We start from the raw sequence: 20,861 nt of genomic DNA, 5'->3' as shown, positions 1-20,861 counted from the left end.
ATCAGGAAGCTCAGTGTTTTGACCAGGACTGTGAGTTGGCTGCCGTCGTATATTTAGAAATGAGTCTTTCTTGAGCCCCTTCGCCTTCCTCATTGACACAGTTTCCGTCTGTGGTCCTTTTCCATTGGCTGCTTCATCTTGATTGCGAGGCCTGATCCCTCCCATGGTTCCAACACCCTATTTGTTTGTTTTGTTGACACCCCACTGATGGCTGCCAGCCGATTGTGCGTGCTGCGTTTGTGTTTTATGGGGAAATGTTCATGTGTGGCTGCTGTGTTTGATATTAAATCTGAGATGAACTTCAGGAGGTTTCCTGCTTTTTATTAAAAATGATTTTGGCTAGGGGCTGTGTTATCCTCTTCATAAATCACGTGTTCTCAGAGATTTAATAATTTAGAATTCTCATGAGGAATTGGTGGAATAAACATTTCTTTTCTCTGTTAAAGCTGCATCTTAACTTTTTTTCTTTTTCCTCTTTACGGCTTCCATTTATTTATTTTTTAAAAGTCTTCTTTTGGAAGGTTTGTGCAGATCTATCTCATGGCTGTGAAAATAATGTAAAGGAAAGTCGAAATGATAGCTTCGTTTGGTTGAAGTAATTTAAACTTGTTAACTTTTGAGTCCTCCCATCACTATTGTAAACAAGTTTCCATTTTAAAAATTTCTTAAATCCTATGTTGTATCTTCAAAATAGTTCTCTTCTCTCCCTATTTTAATGAACCACATGTCCTAGAAATAAAAGATTGATAAAAAGAAACAAAAAACATAAACAGAAGCCAAGGAGGCCGGGAATTTTTTCCATATGTGGTTACAAGCTACATGAAAAGCAGAGGTATCTTTGAGGGTAACAAAGAGTCCTGTCAACTCCTCTCAAAAATGTTTACACTACAGTTTTAAAGGAAATACTTTGAGGGCACTTTACAATGCTCAGTGAATGGCCTTAAGTTCTTTGTAAAATTTGGCGAGTATGAATAGCTGGAAATGACAAATGATAATATTCCTACAAATGTCCTCCTAAAATTCAGATGATTTTTTAAAAATATATTTAAAATCAAGTTTTGATAAAAGCTGAGACATAAAATATAGTGACTTGCAGAGACATTCCATGAGTGTCTATGACAAAATGGTCTTATCCTGTGGCCTTCCAGAAGTCTGATGTGATCTACAGATACGATTTTAGAATCTGGAAGAATGGACTGACCACTTTTCATTTAAGTGATCTTTAGTAATGATCCATTTTTTCAGCCAGGGTGACACTTTGCAGTTGTAATGATAGAAGGTGTTTGAGATGCTGGTACTCCTGGTTGAGGATAGAATCATTATCTCCAGAGGCCAGGAGGAGAGATTGTAAAGTCAGTGTCCTATTCCTTCCTCCAAACAACAGAACAAGGCAATGGCAGGCATCTCCTTAGAATGCTTTGGTACATGAACAAGTGCTCCACTGAGTTTTTAAAGTATTCTGTTGAACAATCTCTATGGATTAGCTTTATTTGCTAAAGTGGTTAAATAATAAACTTTCAGATAAAATGGACTTTAGACTCTAGGCATTCAATACCCTTTTTAAAAAAATATTTATTTACTTATTTGAGAGAGAGAGAGAGAGCAGGCACACACACGTGTACAAGTTTGCATGTTCATGAGTCAAGGGAGGGGCAGAGGGAGAGAATCTCAAGCAGACTCCCTGCTGAGTGCAGAGCCTGACTTGGGGCTCAGTCTCAGGACCCGTGAGATCATGACCTGAACTGAAACCAAGAGTCTGTGCCTCAACTGACTGAGCCGCCCCAGGTGCCCCAATTCAAAATACCCTTTTTAGCTGATAAGGAAGTTTAATCCTAGAGAGATCCAGTGATCTCCTTGAGTCCCTGCAAGTGACTGGAATGTGACTAGACCCAGCCTTCAATTGGGGTCTAGCACATTTTTCAAAACTATGAACTTAAGATAAAATCAAAGGCAAAACTCCAGAGAAAAGATGTTGGGAAAAGACAATTTACAACTGGGATGGCACATATATATACCAATACATATATTGGTTGTAGGAATTTGGGGAATGGGGCTGAGAGAAAGTATAAAGGAGAGGGGGAATTAAAAGGTGGGCGAATGTGAGGACCGCCTCTATTTTCCTAGTCCCTCAGCCACTGCACAGTGTATTTGACTTGAGAAAATTATCCCTAGAGAGAGGTTTGCCTACGAATCCTTGTAGTCTAAGAAAGGACATTAGTAAATATAAACTATAGCACAAAAGCTTATTGTTCAGAGGGTTTAACTTTTGAGCCGAAAGAAAAAAGATGACAAAATTTCCATTTCTGCTGTATGATCTCTGTGAATGGACAGCCTGCAGAGAGGAGAGTGACGGCTTGCAGGGGGTTCTGCCATTCTCTGGACCTTCGTGACCTTTTCGGGGAGCTGCGACCTGTTCCTATCAGGAGTCTTCATCATCACTTTCTTGACAATGACATATCACCTCTCTCAACCAGCAAGCTACTCGGCCCATCAACTCTGTCTTCTCCTCATTGCTTTTCTCTACCCCTTCATCAGCCTGCTGTGTCACGTTCTCTGGTCCTGCCGTATGGATTTACCACTTACTAAAGCTGGGCCATAGCTCTTGGCTCGTCTGTCAACTTTGTACCTTTCCTGCTAGAATGACCGTATAAATAGGGAGTATAAACAGGGACTCGTTGCAGTAAAAAACATTATTTTCAACTTTATGGAGTAAAATGTATATATGCATACCTGTATAATCATTCATATATAGCTACTTTATGAAACAAATTTATATATTTTCAAAACTGTACTTTAGGAAGCTAGTATTGGGTCCAAAAAATAATCCAAAGACATAATTCGACTTGTAGAATGTAGAGCAGTGATTTTAAAAACTATTCGAAAGCCTCAGTTGCGTGGCAGAGTATCAATGCATAAAACAAAGAGAGGATTGATTTGGTTGAAGCAAATGAGAACAGGGTGGTCTGTAATCTTGCCAATTGTCCAGTTTCTGTTCCGATTCCCAGAGCACCCAACCGGAAAGTCACTTATCTATATGACCACCAGATATCGAAGTGATATTATTGCTAATAATTAGGTTTGTCGTTGTCAGTCAAATGTCGAAGGCGGTTTTTGGTGGTAGAAGCAGTAGTGTATTCGTCATGGCTGAACGTCTCCATGTTGACCTGTTCCATTTCTTATCATGTGGCTGATCAGAAATGTGCCTGGACCTGATTTATGCATGATAGTAGGAGAAATGTTATCTGTTCCTTCCGAGATAGTGCTTATGGCCTGAGGGAATTTTGACTCTAATTCCCATTTGCTATGCCAAAGTGGGTATATTTATTTTATGTGGCCTTGTTCTTGGCATAAAAGATATTTATTTAACATTACATTGTGTTATTATATGTCCTTGGTCAAAACAAGAAGCGATTGTGCTTTGATCTTTGTTGGAATGGTGGCAGCTGTTAGAAGTGCAGGAGTTTTTATATTTTAAAGTAGCAAACAAGGGGATCTATCTTTGCTCTGTTCCTAGGAAGTTTGAATAATGACTAATTTTTACTATTCTCAGATGTGAATGTTTTCTTTTGGCTTTTGTAACTTGGGACATTGTTTTAAGAATTTTATATCATATACTGATCTCTTATAAAACAATATAACACAGGATAAAATTTAATGAGGACCCATTTTAACTCTTACATAAACTAATTGAGATCTTAATATAATGAGGCCTTTCATTCTTGTATTAGTTAGGGTGATGCCAGCTGCTACAGCGGACAAACTGCAAGTTTTCAATGGCTTTAAACAGTCAAAAATTGGATTTTTAAATCCTGTGACCTCCAGTGTTGGTGTCCCTGGCTAACTGGTGGGCCTTCCTCCACATGTTGAGTCTGTGACCTGGACTCCTTCCCTGGCGTGGCTTTGCTCCTCTCTAGGTTCTCTGCAGCTAGCTGCCAGTTAGGCAGGGCAGGTGATTAGGTGTCTCACTTCTCGTCCACCTGGGCCTTTAACTGCCACATCAGTTGACATCAAGGATAAGCCACCTTCTCCCCTACATACAGGAGAGTCTGGCAAATGTGGCCTATGTGGGTAGCTCTTCTGAGGAACAATTTATACTGTGGAAAGAGGTATACAAAGGTATGGGGGGTAGTTCATATTTCAGCCATGCATTTGAATTTTAGGGACTCTGGTACAAAGAACAGTTCGCTGAGATGTTGCGTTATTGTAGTGTACGTCAGGTCAAATCCTGAGGAAGACAATGACATTTTAAAAGGCGTATTGTAAAAACAGTGTAACAAAAATAAGAATTGAACATCGGTGTGAAATTTAATTTATTTTTATTAAAATATTTTCTCTTTTCAGTTATTTAATTGCTAACATTTTATTGGAAACCAATAGTGTTTTTGTACATTCAAACTTGCCTACTAATATCTTTATGTTTACCCATGATAAATATGAGTAATGGTAATATAGCTGGAAGACATACTCTAAATCTCCAGAAAATGATAAAAAGTGAGATGTAGACCGTGTTACTTTTTTAAATGATAATTCAAGCAAATGAAAATTTACTCTCAAGCTTAATTTTATTTACTGATGAATTTATTTCAATAGGATAAAAAATTAAGTATTTTAAGGGACTGAATGCTTATACTAATGCTTCTGATTGCTTCTTACACTATGTTTCTGAGGTGTAAGTTTCCATTTTAGTTCTTTGTTCTCTTTGGTGTGACTGTATCTACTTCTCTCCTTTCATTTTCCCACGAGCCTCCTTCAGCCCTGCAGTCTTTTAATCTGTGTCTGTTCATTTCTTACATCTCTCTACAGGTCTCTCTGTCTTCTCTTTCTGTTTATGGACTTCTTCATTTGTGGACAATGGAGAATGGTGAGATTTAGATTAGACATCAGTGGTATTGAGATTTAAAGTATTTCAGTGAAAACATCCATAGCCTTGCCCTGATCCTGTAAGGAGCTGAGGGCAGGTGCTTAATGCCTGAACTCAGTGGGATCACTGTGTACCTTTATGTGACAATCTGCTTGCCACATCTCTGTGTTCATCCTTGGCCCAGAAATTGTCATTAAGTTAGGACTGAACATGATTCTTCCTCTTGCTACGTTTTTTTTCTTTTAGTGACAGCCCACACACTTCCCTCAACTACTTGTTATGTCCCCTCAAGTGCATTTCTTTTATGTTATTAACAGCCCAATTCCCTCACACTGTGTATAACCAGAGATATAGCGATAGCACTAAATGACAATGAGGCAAAATCACTGAAAACACACAAAGGAATGTGTAATTCCAGCCATCTGTAATCTAATTGTTTCACGTCTGGAAAACTATCGAAAACACTTATTTGTAATTCAATCCCTGCTAGAAATGTCTGAAATCACATAGCCAGATAGGATGATTCTGTGCCCAGGGCTCTCTGGAACGTTCGGTATGAGCAAGAGTCAGGGAAAGTATATAAAAATGTATGGAAAAAAAAATCATGTGAATGAAAAATATAGATTGATTTTCTTTAAGATATATTATTACTTATCTTTTTTTATAACACATGACTGAAGTTTGAGGAGTAAGATAAAATTAACAGCAGTGTATAAACAGTGATTCAGCAAAAATTAATTAATTAATTGATCGGTGGATACAAAAGAGAGAAATAAAAGAGGTGCTTGAGTCATTTCTGTGTCAGAGCTATAGAAGAGCTTTTCAAGGTCTTTATAGGGTAATTATAAAGAAAATGTGAAACAAGTATGAGTCTAAAAAACTTGGAAGCAAGAGGTACTTAATATAATTTTAAATACTTAGTGTTGAGATGAATCAGTTACATTTCAATTATATACGAATAGTGCCTAGTTTATTAATAGAATTGGAAAATATTTTGAAAGTTGTTTTACTTTTTTTTGTTTTGCATCTCACATATTAAGAAGTTTACCATTTTCTTGCACTTCTTAATCCCTCCTTCCCCCTCTCCTTTCTCCTGAGTGTCACATACATGTGTTAAAATATTAATGATTTTTAAATAGAAAGTGTGAAGCGTCAGTCACTTCCCTTAGAAGATTCTTGAACATAAAAGAGCAGGCTTTAACAGAACTGACTGTCATCATGCCCAGTCCCCTGGCTCAAACTTTGGACGCCCCAGGATCAATGAGTTCTGTGGTTTCCATTTGTGTGTCTGCAACACTGGGGATTGTGTGGAACTTATTTTGGTTCACACAAATCTCAGGAAATTTTGATCAAGTTATAAAACAATTTTAGGAATATTCTAAATTCAAGTGATGACTAAATGACCCATATGGTTTGAAAATCAGAAATCCGGGGCGCCTGGGTGGCACAGCGGTTAGGCGTCTGCCTTCGGCTCAGGGCGTGATCTCGGCGTTATGGGATCAAGCCCCACATCAGGCTCCTCTGCTATGAGCCTGCTTCTTCCTCTCCCACTCCCCCTATTTGTGTTCCCTCTCTCGCTGGCTGTCTCTATCTCTGTCAAATAAGTAAATAAAATCTTTAAAAAAAAAAAAGAAAAGAAAATCAGAAATCCCTGTAACCTTCAGGTGTCCTCAAACCTCTGGCGAATCAAGCGAGGTTGACTTCTTCTGTGTTTGCAGCAAGAGTCTTCTGGCCAATATAAAGCATTGGAAACAGTGGTCATTTCTGATGCTCTCACGTACAGTTGTAAAGTATATTAAAAAATGCATCCCATGCTGCATTATTTGCAAGTTTATTTGTGATGACTATTTGGTGCAGAGAGAAATACTTTTGGCATAAAACGTGTCACATTGTTACATCCAGCCTTCGGGTATTTGTATTACTTATACAAAATAAAACACATGTTTGTCAGCACGTAAGAATCCTAGGGACCTTGTATGTGGAGTTAAAGCAGGCACAAAGCAGCCATGGTGTCATGACAGGATATATGGTGAATGTGGAACTTAAAGCTGGAAGACGTAGGCTCAAGTTTCAGGCCTCCCACCTACTATTTTTGTAACCTTGGCCGCATCACTTAACTTTCTGAGCCTTGGTTCCCTTATTTGAAAATGGTGTGAACAATTTCAGCAACCTCTTGTTTCATTCAGTTGTTGTGAATTTTGTTTGTTATTCGTTTATACTCTCTCTCATTCCACAAAGGATTTGGAGTGGCATGTGTATATTCGAAGATAAAGTGTGTTTGTCAGTGCTTTGCAGAATATACAAATATAAGCTCCCAGCCATCACTTTGGGGACCATTTGGATTCCTGGGGAGGTCTGTTCCCTAGAATGAAGTGCTTTTAAGCAGATGTAGCAGGGACTCCCATTTCATAATTTCAAAGAAAACAAATATTTATCCATGTGTGACATAGATGGGTTATAGGTACCAATATAAAGTAAACCCACAGGAAAAGATGACTATCCAAGACCTTTGGATTGAAAACTAAGTGCAGCTAATAAAATTATTGGATTCTCACGTACTTAATGGCCTTTAATTGAAAAGACTTTGTATAATGACTAGGGGTCTTAAGGATTAAGTAACTCTTTTCAATACATTTGTATTTTGTTAATCATAACAGACAGGCACAAACATTCAAAAAAGAGTGGAATTCATAGGAGTGAGTTGTTTTTATTCAGCTTAAAGACAATGCTTTTGTTGCACTTAGAATTGGAGGATACCTCACAATAACACAGAGGCTTTGAAATATCAGTGGTCTAGGAGTCCCTTTAATTCATTTTATTATTATGTGCCATTTGCCTTAATCTTAAGTTCCTAACTGTGCTTATCTGCCCTCTGCATCTAAAGCCTCCAGAAAGACTGCTCTGGCATGGCCTAATAGCTTTTATCAGCTCACCCAGTAGCTCTTAAGCTTTGGTGCTTGAAACCCAGGAGTTAACCACATGGTGCCAAGCCCTTCTGAACACGTCAGCTGCTGTCCTCACTAATTGATTGCTGTTTATGCCAAAGCAGCCACAAACTTCTCCTCCTTCCCCTTGTCGAAGTGAAATGGAACCTGAGGACAGAAGATAGTGGCTCTTTTGCCACACCCCCTCCAATTTCATGGCTTAATTTACTTAGAGAGGAATTCCTGGGCATGTTGTGAACTGCAACAAGGTTGGACCCCTTTCTCACTTTTGTCTTGTATTTTAAGCTCCTTTGATTTTTCCCTGTAGTATCTATATAGTATATCTGGCTGATAGTAAAATCGCTAATAATCTATACATTTCAGCTTCTCGGACAAACATGCTTGCTTTTCCTCCTTTCCTGCAAAAATTTTGTAGGAAAATTTATTAAGTGACCTTCCGTTGCCTTTTAAATCTAAAAAACAAAAACAAAACCCATTTTCTAAAAATTGAAACTTTGAAAACATTCACTCGACTTTATGGTTCATATTACACAGAAAAATTATAAATATCGTGGAATAACTCTTTTCCTTCCTTTATAGTAAATAAAACTGCATTTTCAGTGACTACATGAAAAATACAGTCTTGATAAGAGCTTTGCAATAAACATATGCAACAATTACGATTTCTCTGAAAATTAAGAGTTGAGAGATTGAGAGAGAGCATACACTTTAGTGCTTCAAATGCTGTGACTTCAGCTAGGATTGATCAGCTGACTTCCGGGTTCCCACTTACCAGTTGTGTATCTTTAAACAGTTATTTAGACTAAGACTTCATTTCCTCACATATAAAATCGCGATGATGCCCTAACTCACAGGATTTTCCAAAGATAAAACGAGCCAAATATGTAAAGTACCTAATAAAATATCCAGCACGTAACAGCCACCAAGTAATGACAGCAGCTATTGCTATAGTTTTTGTCATTGACAAGTGGAGAAAAAAAAGTTGGATTTTTTTTTTAAGGATTCTTTCTGCTAAAATCAATTTAGAAAGCTTCTCTCAGATGTACCGTAATCTCCAAGCAGGAAGAGCCAAGCGGAGGCTTGATTCTATGCTGGGAGGGCCACAGCCCACGGTTCAGACTGACTTGTCCCTGCTGATTTGCAGTGCCACACGATGTGACAGTGCTACCTGTCCTGGACACGTTAGTTGCTTCGCTGCACTGAACAATGTCACCTCAGTTTTTATTAACAGAAACTTTACACTTCTTAATCCCATTCTTGCAAAGGAATAGAGAGTCTCTCTCTCCCCCTCTCCCTCCCTGCTTCTCTCCTCCAGAGAAGGAGCTTAACACACCATTTGGGATGTTATAAAAACAGAAAAGATTCAAGTTTAAAATAATACAGCGAGTGGTTGAGAAGCTGCACATATACCTTCAAGTTCGCCTTCTTAGCCCTTTGCATTTACATCTCGTCTTTCTTTCGGAGAAATAGAATTCATCTTTCATGTGCCTTACGCCACTCACTCCTTTTATTTAATTGGGCCAGTGATTTCCTCTGCTTAAATTTAGCATTTATCAATCACAACTAGCAATGCATGTTATGGTGTTAACAGAAAATTCCACAGGACCCTCTTCACACTGGGGAAGGGGAACATCTGCTACTTTTATATTAGGATGCCAGGATTTAGAGGTCAATGTGTTTCCCCATCAAGGCTTAAGGCTTTGGGGATCAGGGGAAGTGTCAGGCTCCAAGCAGCATAATGAATGGCAGTTGCTGACTGGCTAGGTTTGCCTGTTCTCAACAGGGGATAGTGCTGTTCAGCATAATGAGCTGGGACTTTGTGTGCTAAACATACCCAGCTTGGGGAGCGAGGCAGGCTGTGCCTCTTTTTTTTTTTTTTTTTTATCCCCGCTCTGAACTGTATTTTCATCTTAGAAGAAATTATATTGAGGTCTTCATTAGTGGCACCCAGCAGGGTTAAGGCTCCATGAGGGCTGATAAGCTGTATGGCTAAAAAACCCATCAGCCTTTGTGCAGGGAGCTGAAGGTTTAAGTTGCTTGAACTGGAAAGAGTCTGAAGAGGTGATTATGTTAAGCAAGTAATGTGTATCGGTAACATGGAATCAAATTATTAGGGTCAGTAACTCCTGGCTTTCCCGGTGCATTAAATGAAGACATAACATTGCATTTGTGCCGGGTACTTGTGGATGCCACAGAGTGTCAGCACGGTCCGGTCATATGTACTTCACAGCATGTCACCTCTAATTTCATGGGATTATCTGCACTGTTGCTTTAATAGATACTCATGATCTTGAGCTTCCTTTGAACTCACAGCAGGGCAGTGCAAAGTCATTATGGCGAGCACTTCTGTGCTTTTTGTGTTATATATAAAATTATCATTACTATCATTTAGAATGGTAGATATATCTTGCTCTCCTGCATCCAAAAGTGTACAACTTATGTGCTGATAAGGGAAGCTACTGAAGGAGAAAAGCTGGATGGGAAAGACCTTCCTGGGGTCTAGGATTAGAAAGGTGTCGAGGCAATAAATTAGTATTAGGAAGGTATATGGGCCCATGGTTTTCAAAGTGTGGTCCCCTGGCCAGCAGCAGCACAATTGCCCAGGAACTTGTTAGAAATGAAAATCCTACTGAATCAGAAAGTCTGAGATGGGATTAGCAAACTGTGTTTCAACAAGCCTTCCAAGTGATGCAGGTTCAGGTGTGAGAAACACAGCTATCGCGTTTATGGAACGCAAGAAGAGGATGGACCCATATGTTCTGGGGCTAGAGCAGTAGACAAGGCAAATGGAGTATCTGCTCCCATGGACCTTATTAAATTACAAAGGACTCTGTAGTACTTCACCCTGATAAAATATACATGCCCAACAGAGTCTATAATTATCATACATACTATTTTATTTGTTGTTTGAATTAGCCTGTTATCATACCGTCTTTGCTTTCAGCGAATGACTAACAAAAGATGACTAATAAGCAATTCCTTCGTGCATTTCAGAACCATCCCCCTTGCCATATGTATATCCATGGCCATCGTCACCATTGGCTATGTGCTAACAAATGTGGCCTACTTTACGACCATTAGTGCCGAGGAGCTGTTGCTGTCAAACGCAGTGGCGGTGGTAAGTCCAAGTTGGGAAAATGCCAATTTGAATTTAGGTTAATGAGTTGATGCAATTTCGTAGTAGTTCCCTTCAGCAGAAAGTGTTTTGAAATTCAGTAATCTTTTCTTGACCTGAATGATAATGAGCATTTAAAAAATTTAGAACACACCTTAGCATATTCCATTTAACTGATACAGCCAAAGTCCTATACGATTTCTCTGCCTTGTTCATTTCGTGTAAAACATTTCCCCATATTCATGCTTGAAGACACACTTCCACGCGTGCATGTTGAATAGAAGATAGTGTTCTTCCAACCTGACTTTAAGGATAGGAGGGTAGTTACTGAATTTAAATGCATGTATTTTTTTGGTATGCGAATTATAATTTATTCTGCACTCTTTCCTGTTTATAAACTTTTCAAATGCTAACTTAAAATCTTTTTTCCCAAAGTACCACTTAAGAATTTCCAAGGGATGACCATATATATTTGTTCTAGTATATCCGTTTGAATACCAGTAATGGGATATTATTAATTTTTGGAAATACTGAGTTATTCAAAGTTAAACAGATGTCAGTGCTATAGCACTTCTCAGAATATTAAAGATGCTAATGTGCATTTTAGTTCCCTTTGAAGTGGATACTTGTAATTTTACAGCATTTTCCAAAATTTATTTGACTTCAGGACCATCTTTGCTCTCAAAGGTCATGCTATGGGACTGTTATTCTGTGACACATACTTTTATTTTGTATAAAAACTTAGCTGGTAAGGGAGCATTTATTCATGACCTCATAACAATGAAGGGTGAAAAAGTAACTTCCCATCACTAGATGTCAGTTCCTTTTAAAACAGTCACTATTAGCTCATATGGGCAACATACACAGGGAACAAATTATCTCATTTCAAGTGAACCTATGTACGTGTTCACTGTGTTAAAAAAAAGACTTTGCGGCTGCTGTAAGTCCTACCAGACAACCAACTGTCCAGAGCTTACCGATGTTGGGTCAGTCATCTCATCGTACTAGACAAAGGGCAGCACTTACTCTTTGAGCGTAATGTGGTCCATTAATTACACAGCACCAGCTGCATCAAGGACAACTAAAGAATCCCACGTTGTGTGTGTGTGTGTGTGTGTGTGTGTGTGTGTGTGTGTGTGTGTGTTTAATACATCCTTCATGGAAATTTGCAGTGTTGCCTATGCTTGGCATAAAAGGAAATTTCAGAAGTTTTGTTGTTTATTTTTCGTATTTTCTGTGGCTTGATTTTCTCAGACTTGTATTTTGTATTCTAGCCTTTTTATAGGAAACCACAGAAGGAATTGGCAGATACCTGAGAGGGAGAGAGGGACTCAATAAACAGACATTCAGCTAATGTGATTATTCAGGGCAAAAGATTTGCAGAACTGCTCGTAGATGCGATATAAATGGTTAAGTCGTCAATTATGTCTCACTGTCCTTCTGTGTCACAGCAGGAGGACTGGTACCTGAAACAAGAATCCGTGATACTTCTCAGTGTACATTTAAACTTCACTATCAAAATGCGGGTTTGCAGGCTAAAGAGAAGGCATTTTACAGCAGGATTTCTGTCTCCAATAGGAGAACTTCTGAACTGAGATTTTTCTACTTACAGAATAAGAGCTGATAGATATCACAGTTGATAAAGATTCAATAAATGGATCGTTGCTTTTTGAAAGTAGAGAGAAGGTGCTTGTTTAGACCTTTGCTCATACTTTTGCAACAAGCGATGCCATGGTACCTGCTTTTGATTATTGTCTAAGAAGTTAGTTTGACCCTAACCAAAAAGAAAGATTATAAAACATACATGTATCAGCACGCTAAAAGAAAGTCATAGAGCGAGGTTGGCCTAAATTGCTTCATTTTATTCTACTTTCTGGCAGAGCATTAATTTGCTTCGTTCTGTCTTTCACTAGACCTTTTCTGAGCGGCTACTGGGAAATTTCTCATTAGCAGTTCCGATCTTTGTTGCCCTCTCCTGCTTTGGCTCCATGAATGGTGGTGTGTTTGCTGTCTCCAGGTGAGTGAGTTCAAGCATTTCCAGAAATGCGTTTCTGTTTTTGAGATTGGATGTGATAAGGGTGGGTTTAAAAAGAAAAGAAATAGTGCCTCCAAACCTGTTGTTTTTAAAGAGACATGGTAAGATTGAAGTCTTCGTCCAAGTAGCAACAGCATGTCTCATTCTGCCCATTAGAGGGCACTGCTTGTCTACTCAAAGCCTACACTGAAGCCAGGCATGGAGACTTTTTTTTTTTTTTTTTTGTAGTATGTCTACAGAGTCTAACAACAGCAATTTATTTCTGGTGATAAAATCTTTTGTTTCTCTAAAGGTGACAAGAAAAAAAGTAAAATAAGAGACACCAGAAATCACCACCCCACCATCCGTATCCCTTTTGTTTTGTTTGATGAAAAAGCCCCTTTTATTTTCCCATGAGGTTAATATCCAGTCAGAAAAATGTAAATGTTAGGTGTGTACACGGGCATGTCTGTGTGTGGGCGTACGTGTGCATGTGTGTGTATATTGGGCTGGAGTGGCTGACAGCACACATCCAATACTAGGAACCTAGAGATATTTATATGTAGGGGAGCCTTGCTGAGTCGGATGTTGCTATTGTTTCTCCTCAAAGGGTAAGAGAATATTTTGGCAGATTTTAGAAAATTCCGAAGTCAGATTTCTCTTGATGATTCTCTGCGTTACCTGAATGGTGAAACTTAAATAATCACCTAAGAAATGCCAAACCATTTGGTATCGAATTAGATGCAAGTTTTCTCTTAGATTTCTGGATTTTTCCCTTTGAAATGATCAATTATACAGTCAATTCCACCCACATTTTTCTCCCATCAGGTTATTCTATGTTGCGTCTCGAGAGGGTCACCTTCCAGAAATCCTCTCCATGATTCATGTCCGCAAGCACACTCCTCTGCCAGCTGTTATTGTTTTGGTAATGCATATTAAAAAGTATACCTAGATATAAACTTGAGTAACAGGTTAGCAAAGAGGATTTCAAAGCAGACTTTAGATAGTGCTTTCCTTCCTCATTCATTGCTCACTTGGCTCTGTGTAGATCTTGGTGGAGTTTGGGAGGCAGGATAGTTTCCGTCGCTTCCCTTTATTCAGTATTTCCAATGCATATTTGATGCTATGGGGCAATAACCACATCACTTCCTTTTCACCTCTGTAGATATTTGTGAGGTCTAAGGGAAATGATTACCTTGGCTTCTGTCATCGACACAGAGCCTCCCAGAAAAAGAATGTAGAGCGACAAGTTCCAATTCTGCAGACCGAAAGTGGAGCTAACAGCCACAGTCCCAAGAAGCCTAGATGTACATCATAGTATCACAGGCCCCTTATAATGAAGTGCATACAAAATTAATAGAAAAAATCACTTAAAGTCCTAGACTGTGCCGTAATTCTGTGATTTAAAGTGAGATATTTGAGACCAACTCTAAAGGGAAGAAATAAAAGCACCAAAACTGAAACTTGAATTGTAGATTTCTTAATGCGAAGTGTTTGTGAAGCCTGGGATACAAAAAAACTGGGTAAGGTGTCAAAGTCCTGCCTAATATCCATTGGCAATATTATATTCATTTTTACCTACTACTTTGTAACATTTTTGTCAAATGGAATCTGCTGCCAGGAGCACCATAGAATACACTGGACATTTTGTTTCATGTATTTAATTTGTTTCAGAATGTTTCCTTGAAATCTCTTTGTAAAGTATGCGTACTCTCTGTGCGGAATCTGGAAGTTAACGTCACTTGTGGGAACAGAATGTATTATTCGGTGGAGAGGGCTTTCATTTTAAGCCTCTGCTATCAGTCGTGCTGTCCTTGGCGTGTGCAGCTGCAGAGACTTGCTGTGCTGATCTCTGCTTCATTCTCTGCGGTCTCGAGGGTCACACATGGCAAGCACACGGGGAGAGTAAGTGTGGAGGAAGGAAAGGTCAATATTTTGCATTCAGGAGTCGACAGAGTCACCTCGAAGTGGCTGTGTTTCATGTGTGTGCATAGCCAAGGGCTCGTCAGAAACCATTTACAGAGCGCTCTGCGAATTTTCTAATTGGGTACACTTTTGATTTGTAGCGTTCGTTATTTGCTAATCATCTCAGTCTCTGGGTCTTTAAATTTAAGTCATTGAATATCCTGTGTTTCACTCTTTGAAAACACGTTCTCCTCTCTCAGATGAAAAAACAGCTAAGAACTAAACATCCATATAACATTCCATCTGATTAAGCGGTAATAATGATCTTCTCATGCTGTTACTGATGCGTAATGGGGTAGAAGAGCAGAATATAGATAGGAAGTTAGTTGAATATAGGTTTTAATCACTGCAGTAGTTTATCGGTATAAATAATCATATGAAAAAGGTAATCGTAATGTGTAGTGATGTTATTGTTATCGGCTCTGCTCTCTTTAACTCACCGAGCGTGGTTTTTCTCCCCCTTCCCCCCCAGCACCCTTTGACGATGATAATGCTCTTCTCTGGGGACCTCTACAGTCTTTTGAACTTCCTCAGTTTTGCCAGGTGGCTTTTTATTGGGCTGGCGGTTGCTGGGCTGATTTATCTTCGATACAAACGCCCAGATATGCATCGTCCTTTCAAGGTAACCTCAGTAATCTTGATGGGTTTACATAAATCTTTCTTCTAATACCTAGTCCTCCCTTTGTCATAACTTGATGATGAGGAGCTTGGGCGGGGGGCAGCATCCTCTGGAATAAAATGTTTAACTCTTGCAGGTAGTGCCTTCATACTGAATTTATTTTAGCTTGGAATAATAATTTATCAACTCGTTTATGTGATGTGCCCAACTTTGCATGTCACATCTCTGAGAAGGGGTAGATATATAGGGTATTTGTTATGTTGCTTTTTCTTGGTTGTGTCTAATGACCTGCTGTGTTCTCAAAGTGTGGGATACTTGTAACTTTATGCTGAGTAATTGTGGATAACCGTGCTGAGAAAGAGGGAGGCAGAGCCATGTGGAATTGTCACTAACTGAAACTCTAAAAGGGATGCCGCTTTACAAAACAGGCATTTTAAACATTCTTTAATGTTACGACTTGTGACATCGCTCTTCGTCTACATTATATATTCCCGAAGAAATAGAAGCGTAAATACACAGGGCAAGTGAAGGTGTATGAATGCACCACTTAATAGAATACCCTTTACCATAACTAAACTTTTCCTTTGGGGAGGGCTGACGAATGTATTTCTCATCTCCTTTAGCCGTGAACGTTCGTGGATTGATTTGACCTCACTATTTATTTGCTTTTAAGAAATAACACAGATAATGCTGTCAGTCATGTTGTCAGAATTTGTTTCTAATTACATCCATTGCTGAATGCTAGCAACATCTTTATTAGTGGTTGAATAGGAGTTGGTTTGTTTTATTCCTGTCAGTTCTTATTGTGAGTCTCCAACAGAAAATCAATATGCACTGAAAGGCTTTAACATGTAACAAGCAGCCCGTGCTCTTGACTCTACGTTAAAGCAAATTCTAATCATAATTATCAAAGAGCCAACCTTTTAAAATCAAAAACATAAATCGTAATGGTACTTATCTAGTCCAACCATTCAAACAAAACATCCCTAATGAAACACACTTACTTATCCTCAGGTTTTATTCTATTCAAAGATTTTATTTAAAAAAAAAATGTAAGGGAGTATGTTTGCTACGTTGTATGTGCCCTATCAAAGAGCTGCTGCTGTTCAGGTAAGGTAGGATGGTACCTGTCACCTGCTCACACGACCAGTGGGGGTCAGCCGGTCCTATGACTGATGTGCTCCTCTTGAACCCATCTTCTGCCTCTGGATCTGCTTGAAGTGATTTTTTTCCCTGTGCTGTGTTCCAGGTGCCGCTGTTCATCCCAGCTTTGTTTTCCTTCACGTGTCTCTTCATGGTTGCCCTTTCCCTGTATTCCGACCCATTTAGTACAGGAATTGGCTTCATCATTACTCTGACTGGGGTTCCTGCATACTATCTCTTTATTATATGGGACAAGAAACCCAAGTGGTTTAGAAGAATGTCAGGTAAGACTGTTACACATTTCGTGACCTCTTGAGGGACCATGTTGTAGAAAACCCATCTATGTGTACATACACACACACACCCCTTAGTTTAAAAATATAAATAAGACAATTGCTAGTTTAAATATATCATTGCATTTTAATTAGAACTAGGAGAAGAAAAAGCAGGAAGGATGTTTAGGGTACAGCCTCTCAGTCCTTTCAGGATATTTAGTTTGAGCTGCTCTAATCCCTTCTTTAGAGAACAGTTTTTTTGGATAGAATTTTATCAACAGTTCTGTAGGTGACCTAATTGCTTTCCTGACTCCCTTACTGACATAATTATTTTTTATTCTGGGTTGAACTCAGTTTATTGATTCTATATCATAACATGCTACTTGCTGAGTGAAAAAAGATTTGGTTGGGAGTGAGACAGAGACCCACAAGGGTCCTAAATATCATGATTATGACACAACCCTACTTAATAGGCATGGCGAACCACAGGAGGGTAAGAACAGCAAGAACAATGAAGAGAAGAATAACAACTCACATTTATTGTGTGATTTCTGTGTGTTAGCACATATATTACCTTATTTAATCCTTATAACAACCTTCCAAGGTAGGAAAAGTTATCCTCCCCATTTTATAGATTTTGAGTTGTATCATGGAAGAATTCATGTGACTTGTTCCAAGTCATGCGGATGTTAAGTAGACCAGCTAGAATTCAAACTCAAGTAGTGTTGTATTTTATAAAAATCATCCTGGGTACAGTGAGGATGGATTAGAGAAGGTCAAGGCTGAAGAGACTCAAGATTGGTAGTTACCACAGTAATCCCATATAAGGATTAAGAAGGGTCTGGACACAGACAATGCAGGCAGGGTCCAAGAGAAAGTGAAAGCTGTTAATGAGGAAAAACCCAGTGGGCTTGGTGACCAAGTAAGTTGGCGAAAGAGGGAATAAAGGATATGAGTAGGTAGAAAGGCTGTCCCTCTGTCAGAGGCTCTGCTGAGTGAGGACTTTCCCTCACATCCTCTCATCCCATCTTCTACAGGCTCCCTGTGTGAGATAGTGTTTGTTATTCCTATACCTGGTGGGAAACCAGGACTCAGGGAGATAGAGAATTTACTTTTGAGTGTATAGATTTTAAACCATTGAGCTAGGATTTGAACCCACATCTGCTGGACTTCAAAGCCCATGGTCTTTCTAGAGTGGGTAGGGGACAAGAGAGAAGTAAAAAGAAATGTAGCCAGAAGAACAGCCATGTTCTAGCAGGTGAATTTGATGAGTTTAGTGAGTTTAGAAATCAACTATTTTTCTTATCATTCATTTTAATTTACTTCTTTAACCATAATTAATTTTTAAAAGCCCAGTAAGAAGTTCAGGGAGATTTCTGATATTTCTGGTAAAATTGTTAATAAATAAGGTCAGTGTTACTAAAACTAAAAAACAAAAAACTCCAAAATATGCATATATATCAGCTCTCCACTGTGCTACGCAAACTCATTTAGAAGTCAGCCATTTAAAATAGACTTTTGCTACTACTCGCTATTAGCGTTTAATTGGTATTTGGTATCTTTAGGCCTTATGCTACTATTTATATCTGAATTTTTTCTAGCCAGCAACACTTACTTACTCCCTGAAGAGCCATTACTCTAAAAGTTGGGTTCCTTAAGGCTAACACGGGCACACTGATTGTCTGGCAGGGTATTTAATCTCTATTTCCTGTTAGATCACACTAGTTTTCTGTGCAATATTTTTATTTACATTTTCTCTGTTGGAGGCAATAAATATAGAGGCTTTCCTGAAAAGAAAAAAGAATCTTGTTAAACAATAACTATGCTTAGGATTGCTGTCCTCATTACCAATGTTTGGGACAGATTAACGTTCATCATTGCGAGGTCTGTGTCTGTCTCAGATCCTGGCTAGAGACAGTTCAAAGCCCCGAGCACCGTGGGAAAGCAGGCGAATTGAGGAAGAGAGATCTATAGCCCTGGAGTTGGACCATGATGACGGAGAGCATGATGAGAGAGCAGATTCCGTGCTTTCTCCCACGTAGTAGGCATTGCGCTCCCCCCATCGGGAGGCAGCCAACTCTAAACATCCTTTCCCGTCGCTACCATGTTCATATTTTGCACCATTTCTTTGTGCCGACCAACTGCCAGTTTTCACACTTGATCCTTCTTTGATGGTTTTCTATGCTTACGTGATTTTGAAGTTTTTTGTTGTTTTTCTGTCTCTAATGATGTTTCAAACATCTCCAAGGGCTCCAAATTTAGTGTAGCCATTTGTGAAAGCAGCCGCGATGCAGTAGTCCCATAATGGTTATTTGGATCTCAAAAATGCCATTAAGTCTTACCAGGGAGCATGGCAATTCTGCTTTTAAACTGCGAGCCTTGTAACCCTTTATCTTTATAGCCGCCTTGAAAGTGAGTAGCAAAAAACAACAATCCTCCATAATTTTGTTTGATTTTCCTCTTAGGCAGCATTCTTGTAGTAAAATAAAGAAAATTCATAATATTTATTGCTGCAATAGCAAGTAGTTTCCTAGCCTTTGGCCAAAACAAAACACTCATACAATAGACACACAAACAGCGGAGTCCTGCCCACCACCTTGCCTCTTTCCCCAACTGTCTCCTTGTTAGGAAAAAGCTCAGTGTGAACTTGGAGAGCTTCCGCTATTTAGTATCAGATTTTTATTGCTGTTGTTGGGTAACGTTCTCTAGACTTTCCATTATCGTTTATTTTCACCCTGATATGCATGAACAGGTTAGCCTTCTGAAATGATAGTTGATCAAAATACATCTTAACCTCAGGTGCTTTCACAGACGATGTGAGGTGACCAAACAGCCTTCAGGAAATGGTGAAAAGCTGCTTGGTACAGACAGCCAGGAATGTTCAGAACCTGAGGATCTGAGATTTTCCGAGATTTGATTAATTTCTCTGGCCACAGGATGCCAGTATTGAACCACGGTTTGTTTGATAGCGTTCCTAGGGTGAAAAGAAAATGTGCTCTTAAGGGAATAGTCAGATACACAGAACACATTTTTCTGCCATCTGTGACAGAGTAGTGAATTTTTCTGGGTATTTATTTATTTATTTATAGAAACATGAGCTTCTCACCCAAGGAAAATGGGGCAGACACCGCACTGACATGCTCACATACATGGAGGTAGCTAGAACTGGCAAGCTCTGGCGAGGGCTTGCAATAACCACTTTGCTTGGCTGCCTCTATTTATCGGCCGGACTGTGTCACAGCCGAGATGAATGGGATGACTGGACGTTGGTCCCTCTTGCTAAAGCAAGATATGGAGGCCAGCTGTATTTAGGCAACATCTTTGTTTACAAAGACTCGTACTGGGGAGCACCAGCAAAATGATCATAGTCCATCTCGGTAGACAATGACTTTGCAGTTCCAGGGTCCTAAAAGCATATGCTGCTTATGTCGTATCATTGGTAATGTAGCTTATGATACCTCACTGAAAGCTCCTTAATGCATTTGACTGGCTCTTCACGAAGTCTGCAGTGCAATATTTTACATTAGTTAAGCTTGCCTACATCTCTTAGGGGCCCAAACCACCTTTATTGTAAAGATAAAATGAGACCATGCATGTGAAAAGGTTTGGAAGCCTTAAAAAAAAAAAATACATACTATTATTTCCACTATGACTTGTGCAGAAGATTGGTTTTCTGCTAATACTTCACAGACTTACTCAGTTTTGGCTGTAGGTTCCATGCTTTTACCAAGGGTGATCGAGTAAGTCAGATTTTGCAAGGTCAGTTGTTGTTTCAGCTGATTTCAAAAACTACTAAACATGAAAAGTAAAGCTAGAAATACTACAATTGCTGTTTGCTCTTGTAACTTGCAGTCACTGAAAATACCAAGTGGAGACTCATTGGCTCAACTTTATTTAAAAGAATAGTGTCATGGAGGGGCGCCT

General features: G+C 39.1%; 1 protein-coding gene across 1 annotated transcript in view; it reads left to right on the top strand.

The window, feature by feature from the left end:
- The window catches only part of SLC7A11 (solute carrier family 7 member 11), a 79,707-nt gene that overhangs the window by 44,070 nt on the left and 14,776 nt on the right, over positions 1-20,861 (top strand). The window contains exons 7-11 of the mRNA XM_045798970.2: positions 10,801-10,924; positions 12,835-12,938; positions 13,764-13,860; positions 15,373-15,522; positions 16,769-16,946. Coding sequence (XP_045654926.1) covers positions 10,801-10,924; positions 12,835-12,938; positions 13,764-13,860; positions 15,373-15,522; positions 16,769-16,946 — 653 coding nt within the window. The remainder of the gene's footprint in view (positions 1-10,800; positions 10,925-12,834; positions 12,939-13,763; positions 13,861-15,372; positions 15,523-16,768; positions 16,947-20,861) is intronic.

This window comes from Ursus americanus, chromosome 13 (genome assembly GCF_024610735.1).
Source record: "Ursus americanus isolate L20-20 chromosome 13, mUrsAme1.1.p, whole genome shotgun sequence".
NCBI lineage: Eukaryota > Metazoa > Chordata > Mammalia > Carnivora > Ursidae > Ursus > Ursus americanus.
The sequence above is the reverse complement of the archived record's forward strand: the minus strand, read 5'-3'. Positions and strand labels throughout refer to the sequence as shown.